This window comes from Xiphophorus maculatus, chromosome 5 (genome assembly GCF_002775205.1).
Source record: "Xiphophorus maculatus strain JP 163 A chromosome 5, X_maculatus-5.0-male, whole genome shotgun sequence".
NCBI lineage: Eukaryota > Metazoa > Chordata > Actinopteri > Cyprinodontiformes > Poeciliidae > Xiphophorus > Xiphophorus maculatus.
In genome coordinates this window covers 10918457-10936331 of record NC_036447.1, presented here as the reverse complement: position 1 = coordinate 10936331, position 17875 = coordinate 10918457, and the positions used below count along the sequence as shown (strand labels likewise).

Genomic DNA, 17875 nt, shown 5'->3' with positions numbered 1-17875 from the left:
CACTTTAATGACATTTTATAAGATGGGCCAACATAAAGAGGAGCTGGAGTGAAGCATTGGTTTGCAAATCTTTTGAGGGATGTTTCTCATTTTGAGACTGAAATCGACTGAATTTGATTTTTATTAGTACATCAATTTAAGCTATAAATGAGGGATAAAAACTAGAATAAATTCCCCTTTTCTACACAGTTATGTCCCAGCATATCTCACAAAGCACAATCTTACCAGTATACGCAACTGACAGAATGGTTTTCCCAGCTGACCCCTCGGTGACCCAGTGAGACTAATGTCAACACACATTATCCCAGATACCCCCCTGGGACTAGTCTAACAGAGAGCAATGATGAACCTGTCTGTCAGACACAACTGGACAGAGAAGATGATATGTAAAATATATATTGCCTCACACAGCATAATTCAAATTTAAATCAACTTCTCTAATTTGGTTACCCTACTTTTTCATTTTTTGTTATGTCTTGTAAAATCTGAAAAGTTTAAAGAGCTTTTTTTTATGCAAGTCTATACAGAAAACAGCCCAAGTGTAGTCATTAGTGTTACTTTGCAAGTCCAAGAGCATCATCTAGGGCCCAAGTACTGCTATTACACCTTGTAGGAAAGCAATCACACTCCATGCCTTTTGGTGTGAACCCTTATGTTCAATATCTATAGATATGGGACATAAAACTGTAGAATAATTTTAGTTTTTGCGTCGTTTTGTGTAAATTGTATCCCCTGATGGTTGTAGCCTCTTTGATTGGGATGACTCACCCTGCCACAAAGCTAAAAATGGTTCAGAGTTGGTTTGACTCCAAACCTCCCAAATCTCAACCCACGGCAGTTTTGACTTTTTCCTAAGTAGTTTTGAAATGTAGTTGCAGTGTGTTCACAACCATCAGAGGGCGCTAACTGACGATGTATGTTTAACTTTCAAAATAAGATACAACTGGAAACTTGTTTAATAAGATGCATCGGAAATTTCATTGTTATTTTGTCCATGTATCTGAATTATTTTTCATTATGAAGGAACATAGTGACCCTTTTCCTAGTTGAACCGATTAGATAAAGCCAAGTTTTGTTTCTACTTCCGGGTTATATGAGCGTTGCAGGCGCAATGACATTGTACCAAACACTAAAGAAGTCTGGCTGTTGTGTGGTTTCTACTTTGTTAAAACACATGCTTTGAAGAGCCAAGAAGTGCTTCCCGTTCCGTCAACATGTCTTCTAGCCATCCAGGGTTTACAGAGGAGCAGCAGCGCACAACGCAGGTAAACGCACACTTTATCTAAGCAGTTAGCCTGATGGCTAACTTTAGCTTGCGTTGACTTTGGACACAAACAGCCCTCTCTCCACGCTGTTTTTAATCTCATCAGTCTGAGGCTGCAGCAGTGTGCTGATAATATCTGGAGCAGTTTAACAGAACGGGCTCATTTAATATCATATTATCCAACGTGGGGAATTCTCCTCGTTGAAAGTGTCCTGAGAAGATTAAGTTTATTGTAGAAATTAAATTGACCCTGAAGAAGAACATGAAGAAGCTGCCTATCAGGATGCCCCTGCATATAGTTTCATCTGTCTTTGCATCAAAACTGACCAGAATCTCAATCCTCACTTTGGGGGTAAAATACATGTTTCCACAATGTTTTGCAGTGTGCATGGTTTGTTTTGGTTGATTTGTGTTGCTACTTTTTCACCACACAAATTGGCTAGGGTTGAATGCCTCTAATTTAACATTCATGCAACCATCAGCAGGCGCCACTGGGTGTAGACTACATCCCCACAGAGGAGGAGAAGAGAGTATTGAAAGAGTGCAACCGTGAGAGCTTCTTATACAGATGTAAGTTTAAATAAGAAATCAAAATCTTTTCAAGGTCTTCAGCTGCTTTTTGCCCACATGAACTTTTACAATAATATTGTCCTTTCTTTCACAGCTGTGCCCTTCTCTGTGGTCAGCATAGCATTCACTCAAGCCCTGGTTGCCAGAGGTAATTTGCATCCCACCGTGAAATCACATTCATATGTCAATGTCACGTCAGTTGAACCTAAACGTTACATGGATCTGTAAACGTTTGTAGGAACTCTGTCTCCGTCTCCGAGGTTCGGATCTTTACCTAAAGTGGCCTGTAAGTTAACGCTTCTTATGTCTGAGTGATAACCTTCACATGTTGGCTGAAATTATCGGGGGGGGAGAATGTTGAATTGTCTGACTGTTGAAAGTAGAAAGTACTGAAAGTTTTCAGTGTTTTCCAAAAAAAACAAACATGTTTTTTTGTTTCCGTACAAATAAGCCTCTGCGTATGCTTCATCTTCCAGTTGCTGGCTTTTGTGGCTACATGGCTGGGAAATTGTCATACATGAAAACGTGCCAGGAAAAGTTAAAGAAGCTGGAGAACTCTCCTCTGGGAGAAATCCTTAGGCAGAGGGCAGGGATGCCGCCGCATTTGTGAGTCGGACACACAGCAGGCGACGGCCTCCTTAAATTCTCTGACTGTTTTTGTCTCAATTTTTGCTAGCGACAGCCTCAGTAGCCGCTTTTGTTTGTTTGCTTCTCCTCACAGCCCCGGTGGTCCTCAGTCAGAGCTCAGTGACCCAAACAGCCCGTCGTTTGACTCCATGTTCCAGCCTCCAGATGCTCCCGGAGCAGCGTCCAGCCAGACCAAGGATCATGGATACGGATTCAGCTCTGACCCTCCTGGTCAGATGGACAGAGCAGATGACTTCAGTGCTCCAGGTACATATTAGAAGAGCCACTGTTCACCTCAGACAAGAGGTGAACAATTTGGCACTTTCTCAAGTCGTCTTCAATCAATCAAATTTTATTTGTATAGCACATTTCAGCAGCAAGGTATTTCAAATAAAAACACAAAGTCATGCAACATAGAATCAACAATCAAAACATTACAATAAGTCAAGTGCCATCATTAGATTTGTAATTGATTACGTTTTAAATACAACTCTATCTTTATTTATATTAAAATAATTTTTTCTTTTTCTTTAAGCAGTAACTTTTTAAAATCTTGTTCTATCCAATACCAGTAAACGACAAACACCTAACAGCAACCACTAAAATTTCTGCATGTGGTGCACAGCTATTATCACTTTACACAATTAGTAAAGTTGTCAATCAGTCATAATTCAATTTTGATTTATATGATGTAAATCTCTTTGTCTCTGTTCGCCTCAGTACAGTCGTATTTGGAGGAAGACCGAGAACCTCAGAAGAAATCAATCCTCTATGAGAACCTGAGGCTCAAAAACCGGGAGAACTACGAGGTGACGCTCACTCAGAAGGCTGACGCCATGCTCAAAGCGCCCACAGAGAAGGACCCAGAGAGAAGCAAGAAACAGGGTGAGCGGCTACGATTAGAAAATTGTAGTAGAAAGTACAGTAACGGAGGGAAAAATAAAGAGATAGACATGCATAGTTTGGATGGAAAAGACAAAACCTTATCATTTTCACGTTTCAGGGAAGAAGAACATCTACGGAGATACATGGGAAGAATGAGTCCTTCCATTGGTCAGATGATGTGCTTGTGCTCTGACATCATTGATAACAGTGTGATGTAGGGCTCCCAGTTCTTCCTGTTTTTGATTCAGTTTGTGATCAATGTGACATTGACAGTGTGAATTAAACCAAACTGGCCGATGACTTATTCCAATTTGATGCTTTTATTTGAGTTCATTTTATTAAACAATATCACATTATATAAAATAGATGCATCGTTAGATAAACAGGACAAATAATCTTTCCTTTAAAGTTTTTTTTGGGGAGCTCAAACAGTTCTGTTTTAGAAGTTTGTTGGAAAACATCACTGAATAAACAGCATCAGGAAGACCAAGGAACAGTTCACAATTCTGGGAGGTTTTTTTCCTTTTGGAAGGCATTGTAAAAGGCAAAAACTTGTCCCACAATAATAGAAGTAGGTACTTCATTGCGAATGATTTTCAGCTGTTTGAAAACAGCAGCTTACCAGCTATACTTTTAATACAGTGCTAATAAAATGTATTTTTCACAAGTTTTAATTTTGTTAAAAAACTGATCTACAGTACATGTTGATTTCACAATTTTTTCAGTTTTTTTCCACAAGAGTGTCAATAAGTATCAGTAATTTCAAACATATAGGTAAATGGAGCTACTATGTGCATCTCACTTCTTTAAGTGGAATTCTAAAGAAGCCTATGTCAAAGAAAAGTATGTGTTTGTGCTGCTATGCTGCGCCATGCAGTCACTGCGGTATAGTGACCTAAAAATGTAGTTTTTTTAATCATTATTTTCACAGTAGTATCACAAAATATCATGATGAAATTCCATATTGCCCACCCATAAGTCTGGTCACTGACACTTTCTCTTGTATTTCCCTAAAAAGATTTTATTTTATTTTCATGGATAATTTTAGTGGTTTTGAAACCATGACATTTTAAAACCTTGATAAATTTAACTGCCCTGTTGCTGTAATTACAGCCTGATACTTTTAATTAGATATCTGATCACATTTACAACTAGAGGCCTTTTGAAATATACATTTATTACTGGAAGTATAAAAAGTTCTAAAACAAAACAAAAACAAAAAATGTTTTACAAAGAAATGCCACATTTAAAAAAGGTATAAAATATTAAAATTATAACCGCATTTACCAAGTCCTTCACTTTGGATGCTGTAACATCTAAGAATGAAACACAAAGAAGTGAGAGGACTCGTTAAGCAATCAAATAAAAAAAAAAACACAACTACTTCATAGGTCCATGACTATGACTGTGGCCATGGTTACAACTATGTCCCACAATTTGATCTGAGAAATGTCCATGATTGTGTCCAACGCTGTTTGATGAAATGTGTCCATGAGGATGTTGAGGTGGTGTCAAGCTGGCTGAGTGTGGCCAGCCCTCATAGATTGTAGCTGGGGTGTGAGTGGTGGTAGTGCTGGGCAGCAGTGCATAAGCTTGAACCGGGTACGATCCAGGAGTGGGATTTATTTGTGGAAGCAGGGTCTTCCTCCTCTCCTGCGAGGACGCAGGGATGAACATGACACCGCTGATGCTCCTCAGCAACTTAAACAGCAGAGTCTTCTCCAGAACTGCAGCCCTGGACTCAGACATGTCCACAGGAGACAGCCAGCCTTTGCCATGCACCCAGCCGATCAGTATGGCAATAACATTGCAGAGAAGCACACTGCGAGGGATGAGGGCTGTGCAGATGATGAGGAGCACCCAGGGGAGGGCAACTGCAGGAAAACTAACCCCACAGAGGAAACCTTTGGTCATCTTAGTGTGTAAGGTGGTCAGAGCCACACAGGCCAAGACCACTGGGAGCAGACCCTCTGTGTGCTGGCTGGCATCCTGCAGAAGATCCAAGAAACTGTAAATCACACCAGTAGTGGAGGCGAGCAGGAGGAAGATGAACAGGAAGCGAACCGTGCCGAAGCCTTTCTCCACACTGCCAGTCAGAAACAGCAGAGCAGTGATGCTCAGCAGGAGCTGAGGGAGGCTTCGGTGGTGAAAGGGGAACAGAAAGAGGCGGTGGATGTGGCCGCTTTGGAAAACTGTTGCTCCGATGCTGAGGCTCTCCTCAGGCAGGCTGAGGTAGGTTCGGATGCCAAACAAAACGCAGGAGAAAAGGGCCACTACGAGAGCTCCACTGGTGACAACAGGAGCGACATCTTTCATCACTCTGAAAAGCTCATTAAAGTGTTTAGTTTGCATCCCGGAAAAAAAAACAGCGCAGGAAGCCCGCTGGATAAGAGAAAAGCAGAAGCTTAGCAGAGTTAGATGACTTCTCTGTCTTCACACTTCCGGAACAGGAAGTGTAATTTTTACATTATCGGGTTTCCTTTTGACTTAAAAGCGTCTGGTGGGTTAATAATCAGTTTACAGTCATCATTATTACTCTGTTGAAAATGTATTTTACCTTCTTCTTGCTCAGTCGATCCTCTCTGGAAACCCAACAAACCTGAATGGCTAGTTCAAAATCAGGAGGTAAGATAGCTTTCCTTAGTAACTTTCACAATAAAATCTTGCGATGAGTCCTTCATCTTCAGCCTCCATTGAGACAGAATGCTGGTAATATCCAAAACAAAGATACCGATAAAAAAGAAAATTTATAGGAAGCAAAGATCAATTTTACCTTTTGTAAAATTGTAAAAAATAAACAAACCTGCAGAAATAATTTCTTATATTTTTTATTTATGCTAAATATTCTGTCTATTTCTGGATTTTATGTATATATATATAAAAAATAATCTGTCCGTTTTTCTATTTAGTTAGTAAGCAAGTTAGCCAGTTAGTTCGTTGGTGACAGCGGAACTCTCTGCTTCACTGATTCACATTCCCAGTCGGACCTATTTGCGGATGTAACCGGAAAAGCCTCTGATCACAACTTCCACCCATGTGTATGTGGAGATTCCAGTGTGATCGACTTCAGACTAGTTAGGATAAAGTTTCTCGTCTTAGTTTAGTTTGATATCAGCGGTGTGAGGCTTCCGTCCCGGTCCCGGTGAAAACATGGCGGAGGTCGTTCAGCAGCGGATCGAGGACAGGATTCCTGAGCTGGAGCAGCTGGAGAGAGTGGGACTATTCACCAAGAAAGAAGTCAAGTACGGAATGAGGCTTAAATGTTTTTCTGGTTGTTGGGAAACTGTTCAGTTGAGCTCATCTTTGAATGAATCTGAATCAAGATGATTTCAGTAAAATACAGTCCTGTGTGGATATTTAGTGATGTTCTTCCCGGACATGAATGAAACAGCTTTTAATCATAAAAAGAAAAAAAAATAATAATCTAATAATCTTTTTTTACTCCTTTTCTCACTATTAATATTAATATGTACATGTCATTTCCTATTTTTGTGGTCAAACAGCACAGTCTTTGACCACAAAATAGAAAATAAATATAAAGGATAAAATTAATTACATAGACGGGTCAAAAACAAGCTTTATACATTGCCCTAACTCGATTGTAAATTTATGAACTAGAAAAACAAAATTTCTGAAGAAATTTAGCCGGGGCCTGCCAAGGCGCGCCCGTCGGGCTTGGGCCCGGCGTCGTCACGCCACAAATTGGCGTCGACGCTAAAGAACGCCGCAACGTAATCAGTGGCACGCGGAGAACCACAAGAACGTTAAGCGAGGCGGACGTGCACCATTCAGTACGATTTAAAATGTTGTCAAGGCTTTTATTTTGGAAGTTTTGTTAAACTTCATTTCAAAGGGCCAAACTAATCCCATGCGTAATAGTCCTTGGGTTAAAATAGTTATATAATGCTCAAAACACAAGTAGCTGATGTAAAAATATTCAAGGCTTTTATTTTGAAATTTTCAGTATGCTCCATTTTAAAGTTCCGAACTAATCCCATGTGTAACAGTGCTTTGGATGAAAAAGTCATATACGGCCAAAAAAAGCAATTACGTCATGTAAAATATTCAAGGCTTTTATTTTGAAATTTTCAGTATGCTTAATTTTAAAGTTCCAAACTAATCCCATGTGTAACAGTGCTTTGGATGAAAAAGTCACATAAAGCCAAAAACAGCAATTACCTGATGTAAAAATATTCAAGGCTTTTATTTTGAAATTTTCAGTATGCTTAATTTTAAAGTTCCAAACTAATCCCATGTGTAACAGTGCTTTGGATGAAAAAGTCACATAAAGCCAAAAACAGCAATTACCTGATGTAAAAATATTCAAGGCTTTTATTTTGAAATTATTATTATGCTCCATTTTAAAGTTCCGAACTAATCCCATGTGTAACATTGCTTTGGATGAAAAAGTCATATACGGCCAAAAAGAGCAATTACGTCATGTAAAATATTCAAGGCTTTTATTTTGAAATTTTCAGTATGCTTAATTTTAAAGTTCCAAAATAATCCCATGTGTAACAGTTACTGAGTTAAATCAGTTATATACAGCCCATAGCAGCGGGTAGTTCTAAAGGCCAGTTCTCAGTCCTGATCTGTTTCAACTGAGGATAGATAGAACTACAGCGATGCGTATTTGTAGTCCAAATCAGCAGCCAATAGCCTCTTGAGTTCCGTTGCCATGGTAAATAATGGTCTCAGCAGGTGTGAGCTGTGAGTCATACATGCTCAAACACACAATTGTGTGTTTGAGCCAACACGGTTTACTGAAAAAAAGCATTGGAAACAAATCCTTCTTGTTCGGGAACCGTAATACATATTCGAAAAGCGTTTCGAGCGTATGAGAGGCCTATGTGTCTTCTGCGATAGTCCCGAGATTCATATCTGTACCTCACTCAGAGCATTTACAGCGATGAGAGAAAGAAATGTTGTGCCCAGATCTGAAATTCTATTCAAATACATGGGAGAGAGCCTCAGACAGCCTCAGAAAATCCTGTCGCATGACTTTGCTCTGAAGCACCGTGACAGAAAACCGTACGGTCTAGATAAATTTCGAAAACATTTTACCGGAGCAGACAGGCGTATCAATGTCAGGACCGATTTTGATACTAATCGTGCGATATTTGTGGCCGTGATGGCGATTTCAAAAATGATTTGGGCTGAAAAAGTTGTCTTCATCTCTCACTCTAAGCAGCCAGAGACGCACTCTAACTTTAGGAAAAATGAGAAACTTTGGGTCGCTTAGAGGCAAATTGTGGACAAACCGTAACTGGTATCGACGAGCCGTCTTCACTTTCGAAGAGATCACAGACGTATCTACAAAATGAAATTTGAATGGCATTTCTAGGTGAATTTGTGACGACACAGAAAATCCTCAAAAATAGGGTATTTCTAGGATTTTTCCCATTGACTTATAATGGGGTTTTTTTCGTAGTTTTTTGCGAATTATGTCGCCACGTTAAGCCCAAATCCCACCAGAAGTAATAGCTGGAATGGCGTGAATTTTCTGCAGGTTTTGATACCTCATTTGTAGGTGTGCACCAAGCGGTATGAGCCGCATTAACGGTTACGGAAGAAAAATAAAGAATAAAGAAACACTTTCTCCGACAATAGCAATAGGTTCCTGCCATTGCTTTGCATGGCAGGCCCCAACTATGGTTAAAAGCCAGAGTGTATGTCAGGAAAGCAACCAATTCAAATACCAGTTCTGATAAGAAGAGTTCTGAAGCCTGCATGAAATTGTGCATTGTGCAAAACTGATTTGTTGTTTTTACATGTGATTGATTTAGATCTATAATCAAAAAGGCTACAGCTCTTGAATACAAGCTCCACAGGCTGATCGTGAACAAGGACGACTTCATTGCATACATTCAGGTAGAAGCTGGTCTTTATGACCTGGGTTCTATATATACGTTTTTAAAGATTAGACATCTTATTCGTGTCTTTTTGTTGTTGCAGTATGAAATCAATGTCTTAGAGTTGATCAAGAAAAGAAGAGCGGTATGTAGCTGCTGGTGATACTACAAAACACCTGATCAAAAATGGGAAAAAGTCTTTTTTTTACCTTTTGTATTCTTTTTCAGCATATACACTATCATTTCAAACGAGAGGAGATTGAATTCCCCATCATCCACAGAATAAGTAGCATCTTCAGAAGAGCAACAAAGAAGTGGAAGGTTGGTACTATTCACACAACTCTTCTTACTGCTAAATTATGTTTTGTATTTTACTCCGCTAGAAATGTTTTACATGAATCACCATTTTAAAAAGTGTTTATTTATTATGTCTGCTTTTAGCAACAACCCAGTTCCTCATACATATATGAGTAGGGAAACATTTTAGCTCCTGTCTCTTTAAGACTCTTGCCTAATTGCGAGCCCTCTTCTGAAGGCGTCCGACATTAGGCATTCAGGGCAATAGGGTTTAAGATTTTACAGATTTTATTAAGTATAACATTATGTGAAGAGTTAATTTTTACTGTGTTGATCCTAATTTCTGTGGTTACCACTAAATTCCAAGATTTCAACCCGAACAATAACAGATGGTGACCCAGTCTTCTCCTATTGCCTGGAGATGATCCCAGTTTGTTTATTTGCCTGTTTTTGGAGGGCTGACTCCCATTTCTCGATAGAGTTAGACTCTGAGAAATGTTTTACAATACTCTGATTATCGACAACTTGTGCCTGGAGTTTTACAAGTTGATCTTATTTGACGTCTTGGTACAACTTTTTCTTCCTCATTGCAGCATTCTGACTACCCCCACTCATAGATTGTATCAGCATGCTTCACTGTAGGAAAGACAAAGGATTTGTTGTTGCTCTCACATTTTCTTGTCTGAACAAAATGTGATATGTTTCTCACAGTCGGATTCATCAAATAAAATAATTATAACAAATCTTCTGCTATTCATCCTTGTGCTTCCTCCTGCAGATTTTCTTTTTCCTTGATATTGTTCTTGGACAGAATCAGCTTTTTGCTGCTCTGCTTGACAAAAAGGCCTTTGTAAAAAAAGGCTTTGCCTCACTACCTCCAACATCAGCTGCTGATGTCGACCAATCTATGCTGCTGTGGCAACAGCTAGTAGGAGACTGTCCTGGCATTCTCTGCACAATCTTTGTACTTTCTTCATTGTAACTTTTCTTTTAGATGCTACATTCTTAGTAGCATTTTTCTTACAACGCAATTTTGCTGCTAAGTGATAATGAAGGCTTTTTTTTTAGGTTTAGCATTGGGGGCTTATATTTCTTAAATTGCAGGGAAAATTTCTGTTGAGTGGTTAGTTGAGGATTTTTAAGGCGATTCTTTTGGTGTCTTCATTTAAAATAAAACCAGATTGGTTTGTGTTGGAGATGGAAGCTAATGGCTAGTCCCACGGCGCAATCCTTTCTCATCTTTGCATTGGACAGACACTTACAGAAAGTGGATCCCTATTTAGATGGAATATTGAGTTTGGAGGCGGTGCACCACTAATGATCTTCCTGTGTGTAACAAGTATTGAAAATGGAGCATTTAAAAAGTGTTTCAGGTCAGAGCAACTAACAAAAAAGTGAACGGGTCAGAAAGGAATCAAAATAGCCTTCACTCAAACTCCTATAACATTTTTGTTTTGTGTATCATTTCATCAATATTCTGATGTCTTTTTATGAACAGGATGATGTGCAGCTGTGGCTTTCACATGTTGCTTTCTGCAAGAAATGGGTATGTAGAGCTCTCTGAATCTCTTTTCATACTCGCACAGTCTATGCCTGTTGATACTGCTATTAACTTCTGTTGGGCTTCTCTCATCAGGAAACCAAAGGTCAGATCAGCAAGGTGTTCTCGTCTATGTTAGCTATCCACCCTGACAAACCAGGTAAAGAAAACACAGCATCAATGGAGAGTCCCAATATTGCTTGATGGTCCATGATATGAATTCAGAAGAACTAAACTTAAGCTTTTTACGCTAGCATTGTGGATCATGGCTGCCAAGAGTGAGCTTGAGGACCGAAATTCCTCTGAGAGTGCCCGACACTTGTTCCTGCGAGCGCTGCGTTTCCACCCAGACAACAAGAAGGTCTACCAGGAGGTAAAGCGGGGAAATGGAAAAGACCCAAGTGTGTGAATGCAAGAATGAGTGCAATTTCTGTCATGTTCTTCTGAATTCTCCATCCTTGTGTGCATCAGTATTTCCGTATGGAGCTGCTGCACTGTGAGAAACTGAGGAAGCAGAAGGAAGAGCTGGAGAAAGCCGAAATGGAGTTGGTGAGGGCTTTATCTTGCTAAAGAATCTCGGCTTTTCAGTTTCTGTCATGTTACACCTACATGTAACATGTTTATTGGGACTTGTTCGATAGGTCGGCATAAATAGCTCATGATTGGAAGTGAAAAGCAAAACAATAAATAAAATTGCTGAAAATTGTGCCATGTCAGTATATTTAATGGCAAAGTACTATTTGTGTAGGACAGCCTTTCACTGTAATTACAGCTGCAGGTTATGTCAATTCTTCTTTGTTAACCAGCTGTATTAATCATTTGTTTGAGTTGCTCTATTACATAAAACCCCAAAAAGTGACAGTGACATTTGTCTTGTTGTGACTGTTAAAACTTGTTAGGTTGGAGAAATGTTGCCAGGCTCAGTAGAGCCTGTGACCTGACATGCTGTGTCAGGATTTTCTGTTGATACCTTCCAGGGTGAATATGAGTTTTCTCCAGAGATCCTTAGTGGAAAACTGGCAGATGTTGTGTACAAAGATGCTACGGCAAAAATCAAAGGTATGATTTATTTTACTCTTCTGTAAAAACGTGTTAAATATCTAATTAGTAGTTTTAGTTAGTTTTTATTAGCTTTTATTACACAGACTTGAATATGAACAAGGATTTATTTGTTGTTGGCATTGTGCCCCACAGAAGCAGAATTTGTAATCTCACTCCTGAACATAGCAGCCATCTTTGATTTTACCAAAGAACTCCAAGACTCCATCCTGCAAGAGTAAGAAGAAAACATAACTTTAGATGTGCTTATTTTTTTCTTTACCATCTGTCCGAGATTGAATTATTGAACTCCAGCAGCACTCCATGTTCAGGCAGCACCTTTCCTGCTTCCTCTATTTGCAGCTTGCAGGCCAACTACACAGAGGACAGCTTGACGTGGGATTTCATGGCTAAGAGGGAGTTGGAGGCCCCAGGGGTGGATGAGGAGCTCTACACCGCCAAAGGCCGGGCCTCGGACATTAACCGCAGAGAGGAGCGCTGCTGCCAGGTCTATGAAGAAGGCCTCAAGAGCCTCAACAGTGGTTAGAGCACTGACAAATTATGTTATCAATAAAATCATGGTTGGATTTTCTAACATTATACGTACACTCTATGTTGATACCATTACCCCCACTTACATGTCTGGATAAGAAATTGCTGCTTTTTTTTGCTTTCAGAGCCGATGTGGACTCGCTATGTTGTTTTCTGCTTGGAAAGACTAAAGAGGAAGACCAACGTCCAGGAGCTCAAGGAAAAAGTAGGGAAATAACAAATTGTACTTTTAGTTCTTATGTACTGTGAAGTTTCAGGGGGTAAAATATTTAAGAGGTGGAGGAGTAAATTGCTTCACATGTTTATGTTTGTGTCACAGAGGCAAGAGAGGCTGTTGGAAGTTTTACAACGTGCCCATGACTCCTCACTGCTGAAGGAGAATTTTTACAAAAACTGGGTAAGACCCCCTGAATGTTCATTCATTGATGCTGATATGTATACTGCTGGCTTCACAGTTCACAAATTATGCTCTTAAAGCAAACCATTTTAATGTAGGTCAGTCTTAACGCCTGTGTTAAAAGGCTTTAGAGCAATAATTTGAAAAGCTTGCCAGGTTCATAGATGTACCAAAGAAATAACAGTGGGTCAAGAACGGAGCCATGGGGAACTCTGCACAAAGCGTTCGATAACTTGTCTTTCCAAATAACTTCTCAACCAACATATCTTTGTTACCCCCAGTGTTTTAACATTGTAACTTCTTTTTTAGCTTTCATGTAGACCGGCTAAAGTTTTTGTTAAAGAAAACTTTTACCTTTTGTCAAATTAAAACTAGCTTATTTACAAGTCCTATTTGAAGGAGGATTTTAGACCTAGTTTTGATTTTAAAACTAAAATCGTTGAGAGTAGAGCTTTACAGTTTATAATGTGATAATGCATTGAAAGCAATAACAGTGCAAGTGTTGCTAGGAGCAGATAACGACCTCAGTGTTTTTTATGGGTAGAGATTCTGTTAAAAAAGTAGAAGAAATGCCCTGAAAAGATGTTTAGAATCAAACCTGATGCTCTCCGTGTGACCAGCTGGAGATCCTGCTGTCGTCTGGGGATGCCGAAGCTGCAGCCACCCTTGCCTTGTCGGCCACGCAGCGCTACAACCAATCTGTGTCCGTCTGGAGTCTCTGTCTGCAAACGTTAATGCAGCTGGGGTGTGGAGACATGGCCAAGCTGTTCCACGACGCTCTCACACATGTTAATCCCAAGGTATACACACAGTCACACATACATCCAAATAATTAGTCTTTATTTCTTATTCTCATCTAGTTTGATCATTTCCGAGGCACACACAAGCTGTTACAATAACCAATTTAATTGCGCTCTGGAGAACAGAGTCACACTTGTTACCCACTGGCACATTACCAGAAGTGGGTCATCTCCTTGGCCCAATTAGTCTCCGCTCCATACCGTTCACTGCACCCTCTGCCTGTATGTGAGACAAACTGAGGACCGGCTGAACATTAGCTGTCGAGCATAAATGCAACACGATCAATTATTGGTGCATTTCTCCTCACACACATACTTTAAACTCAAACACCTTGATGGCTGTCTGCAGAACAGCGGCTTGTTGTGGTGGGGTTTCCCAACTCTAGCTCTGTAAAGTAGCTACTAGAGGAGGATTACAAATCGCTCATTATGCAAGTCTTTCCTCTCTGTTTGCTAAAGTGTGGAGCACATGTGTGAACCTACAGGGTTTGGGTTTGGTATGTAGAGTACTCCGGTGTTTCTGTTGCAATGAATAATACTCTACTTACCCTTATTATATAAATGCACAGTTTTTAAAATGTAGAAGTAAAAATTTGAGTTTATTAGAGATTACATAAATGTTGATTTCATATTTTTAAGATTATAAATGATTTATTTTGCTTCAGATCTCGATGCAATCGATGTACTTAGCAACTAAATGTGTAAAAATGAGTCTTATTTAATCTGGGACTGCTTGGTCACACCAACAACTTCCACATCTTCTTTCCAGATGTGTAGCATACATGACTTATTATTGTCATGTATTAGCCATCAAGTTTTCATTGGGATATAGTGTATAAAGTCCTGCATAAATTGTAAAACACACCCCGGGTTAAAAGAAGTGTGTTCAGGATAGTGGTATAATGTCTTTTTATTCTGGTCTTCCTGAACTTAAAGATGAATTTGGATTGTTGTATTATATTTATTTAACATTTCCTATTCTAGTATATTTAAAGTACAGTGAAATTAATTCATTAAATCATTCTCGACATCTTAAATCACATAAGGGTTTCTCCACTTTTTCCCCACTGAAAAATTATGTTAATAATTATGTTAATTATGTTATGTTAATAATTTTTTATGAATTGCTCTAAAATGGACTCATGTCATAATTGTAGAGTAATGAAAGTTGTTCTGCATTTTATGTAAGCTTGTGGTGGTAATATTCAGTTCTTTTGTTCAGGAGAGTCTATCACTATGGCAGCTGCAGCTTCAGTGGAGCATGGCCAACCAGAGTGCTGAGGAGACGGAAGCAATCTTTAAGGTAGCACCAATCCTCCCCTTCAGCAAAGTGGCAAGCCTGAAAGAGCAGCATGTTGAAACGTTTTTTTGCTTTCAACAATTGGACACAAAAGCACTCCTTTGTGAATTAGATTACATTGACATTTTGCAGTATTTTCAGACATTTCATCTCTTTGCTCTCAGAGAGGTTTGCTGTCCACTGTCACGGCTATCGCCATGGAGATGAAAGAGCTCTATCTCGAATGGTCTTACTCAGTTGGAGGATATAAGAAAGCCAGAAAGACCTTTACAAGGTAGTGTGCCCCTCAAACAAATAAAAACTTAGAGGGAAGGAAAAAGGAGTGGAGAATAATCCTTAAACATCTTTCATGTTTTAAAGACAAATTGAAGATTGCACAAGTTTTCCCTTTCTTCCATAGTTTACAAGAAAATCGTCCGTTGTCTAAGAGGTTTTTCACCAGCATGATTCAAATCGAGAAGGAACAAGTATGTATGACCACTGTTACTTTCCACTAATAATTTTGTGTAATGTGCTGGTTTATAATTTGTATAAAGAAGAGGAAGAACTGAAAGGAAAGAAGCGGTTTACTGATGCCTCGGGCCAGCTCTGATTTTAAGTGTGTGAATAATTTTATTTGTTCTGCAGGAAACTCCGAAGATTAACAATCTGAGAGATTATTATGAGAGAGCATTGCAGGAGTTTGGCTCTGCAGATGATGGTGAGTCCAGGTTGAAAAACCAGCAGAAGAACTGTTGGTTAAAAACTTTTATTTATAGCTTCACGTTAAACAGAGACAGATGAGTAACGACTCTCTCTGCAAAAACTAGAGAATTTCAATAAAAACATTTGAGCAGAATTGGCTAACACCAAGGCTTGATTTAAGGACCAAAGGGCATTACATTTGACACAAGGTCATAAACTTTTCAAACAGTGCTGTTATGTTTAAAATGCAACATTCTCTCTTTTTTTTTTTTTTTCCCAAAGACCTGTGGCTGCAGTACATCCAGGAGGAGATGGGAGCGCTTGGCCGGCCAGAAAACTGCGCAAAGATCCACTGGAGAGCCATGAAGTTCCTGGAGGGGGAGAGCATGGAGAGATTCACCTCCAAATACACTCTGCTTCAGACCGGACACTTGTGAGGGGAACTGAAAGATGCAGCCTAAAATGCCAAACGACCACATCTGCACGTGGTGTTACGCTAATAATTACCTTAAACATTGTAATTTTGCAAAAGAATAGTGATAGGTGCATGAACCAGGTTGAAGCCAATTGGCCTTTAGCTAAAATAAATCAAGATTTTTACCCCAAGCAATCTCCTGAAATTTTGTGTCATTTTCAACACTGCTATATATTTTTTTTATATTTAAGTGGTTGTTAGATGTAATTCGAGTTCAGTGCCTTCTGTGACCAGAGTTACACAAAAGTGTAAATTAATTATATGCTTTTTAAATTTTACTATGGGAAAATTGTGCAGCATGAAGGAGCTTGTTGATTCTTCTTTAGGGTTCTAGTCATGTTCCAGTTAAAGAAGCCAACAATTCATTTGGTTCTGTGAATTCTACTTTTTTTTTTTTCACAATACCAACTTTTACGGCTGTTCTATTAAAAAAAATGTTTGATCTGGCTGTGTTTTCTGATCCCGCTAAAATACCAGCACATAGATCCAGTGTTTGCCTTCACTATAAATATTCTCATAGTAGTTGCAACCTTAATGTAAAAAAATAATCTGAAACTGTTTAAAGTACAAACCAACCTATATGAAACATTAAAATGGCAATAAACCTCTATATTTAATTACAGCTTTTAAGGACACTTAAAAATAGTGGCTTATTTTTACCGCAGTGGTACCTAAAGTCTTGGTTATGAGGTATACAATGTTTATGGGGAAAAAAAGCACATAAAATAGATCTTCATATTCTATGCAACATATCAAGCAAGTAGAAAATGCATTCGGCTAATGTAGAACAGCTTGTAAAAGTACTTGGTTTAAAATTTCAAAACATTTTAAGCCATCACCATCACAAAGTAGAGCACAATTATAAAGTGGAAGTAGGTTTTCAAAATGAACATCAATGCCCCTTTTACTACAAGTAAAGAAAACCCAGTACAACTAACAGCCTCCATTAGTGACCGAAATGAGCAGGTATCGTAATTCTTCATTAGGGTTATGGTCATGGGAGTCACAAGAAGCTTCGGCTCAGGTAACAAAACAACCAGACACCAAGTGGCAGTCTGGAAAACTTTACATTTTGAAATACAGCTGACCCAAATTATTCCAGATGTAACCAAAGTAGCAAAATGCCCTTACACTCAAATGTCTAGAATGTTACAAAAACTTAAAAAGTAGAAAGTGTGAGACATAAAAAAAGACCTGGGCCACGTGAAACACTGAACTACACATTATCATAATGGTACGACTGGGTCATAGCAGCGTCATGCTGTGGGCTGCTGTTCTTCAGCTGGGACATGAGAAGTGGATGAAATACTGTAAAATACAAGGCAATGATGGAGGACAATGAAGATCTTAGTGAAAAACGTAGAACCCTTTACTTCCTTCCATCCACTTCACAATTTTCACTACATTGTGCTGGTCTATCACATAAACTCCTGTTAAAATCCAGGGATGTTTGTGGTTGGATGTGAAAATGTTAATGTGAAGCACACTAACAGTAAAGTCTCTTAAACTCTAATGGAGCAACATGTTCCTGACCACAACAGAGTAAATTTAAAAATTGGGTTAAACAAAAACATATCTCTGGGTTTAAGTCAGG

At 39.0% G+C, this 17875-nt stretch overlaps 3 protein-coding genes across 3 annotated transcripts; 2 read left to right on the top strand and 1 right to left on the bottom strand.

The window, feature by feature from the left end:
- The first annotated feature begins 1021 nt into the window (after positions 1 to 1021).
- Positions 1022 to 3646, top strand: ociad1 (OCIA domain containing 1). The gene is made up of 8 exons (XM_005809070.3): positions 1022 to 1265; positions 1747 to 1834; positions 1929 to 1982; positions 2073 to 2120; positions 2311 to 2440; positions 2556 to 2728; positions 3182 to 3346; positions 3465 to 3646. The coding sequence occupies exons 1-8, from the start codon at positions 1215 to 1217 to the stop codon at positions 3500 to 3502; spliced, it is 747 nt and encodes a 248-aa protein (XP_005809127.1). The 5' UTR covers positions 1022 to 1214; the 3' UTR covers positions 3503 to 3646.
- Positions 3647 to 3931: 285 nt separating this feature from the next.
- rhbdd2 (rhomboid domain containing 2) lies at positions 3932 to 6166 on the bottom strand. The gene is made up of 2 exons (XM_005809086.3): positions 5904 to 6166; positions 3932 to 5728 (listed from the first exon to the last, which is right to left on the bottom strand). The coding sequence occupies exon 2, from the start codon at positions 5696 to 5698 to the stop codon at positions 4727 to 4729; it is 972 nt and encodes a 323-aa protein (XP_005809143.1). The 5' UTR covers positions 5699 to 5728; positions 5904 to 6166; the 3' UTR covers positions 3932 to 4726.
- A 197-nt stretch (positions 6167 to 6363) lies between these two features.
- Positions 6364 to 16721, top strand: utp6 (UTP6, small subunit processome component). The gene is made up of 19 exons (XM_005809069.3): positions 6364 to 6588; positions 9133 to 9217; positions 9302 to 9343; positions 9427 to 9519; positions 10994 to 11041; positions 11132 to 11195; positions 11290 to 11408; positions 11507 to 11584; positions 12013 to 12094; positions 12230 to 12311; positions 12437 to 12615; positions 12751 to 12830; positions 12945 to 13022; positions 13643 to 13822; positions 15045 to 15125; positions 15287 to 15396; positions 15523 to 15589; positions 15750 to 15822; positions 16089 to 16721. Exons 1-19 carry the CDS (start codon positions 6497 to 6499, stop codon positions 16241 to 16243), a joined length of 1788 nt encoding a protein of 595 aa, XP_005809126.1. The 5' UTR covers positions 6364 to 6496; the 3' UTR covers positions 16244 to 16721.
- The last annotated feature ends 1154 nt before the right edge of the window (positions 16722 to 17875 follow it).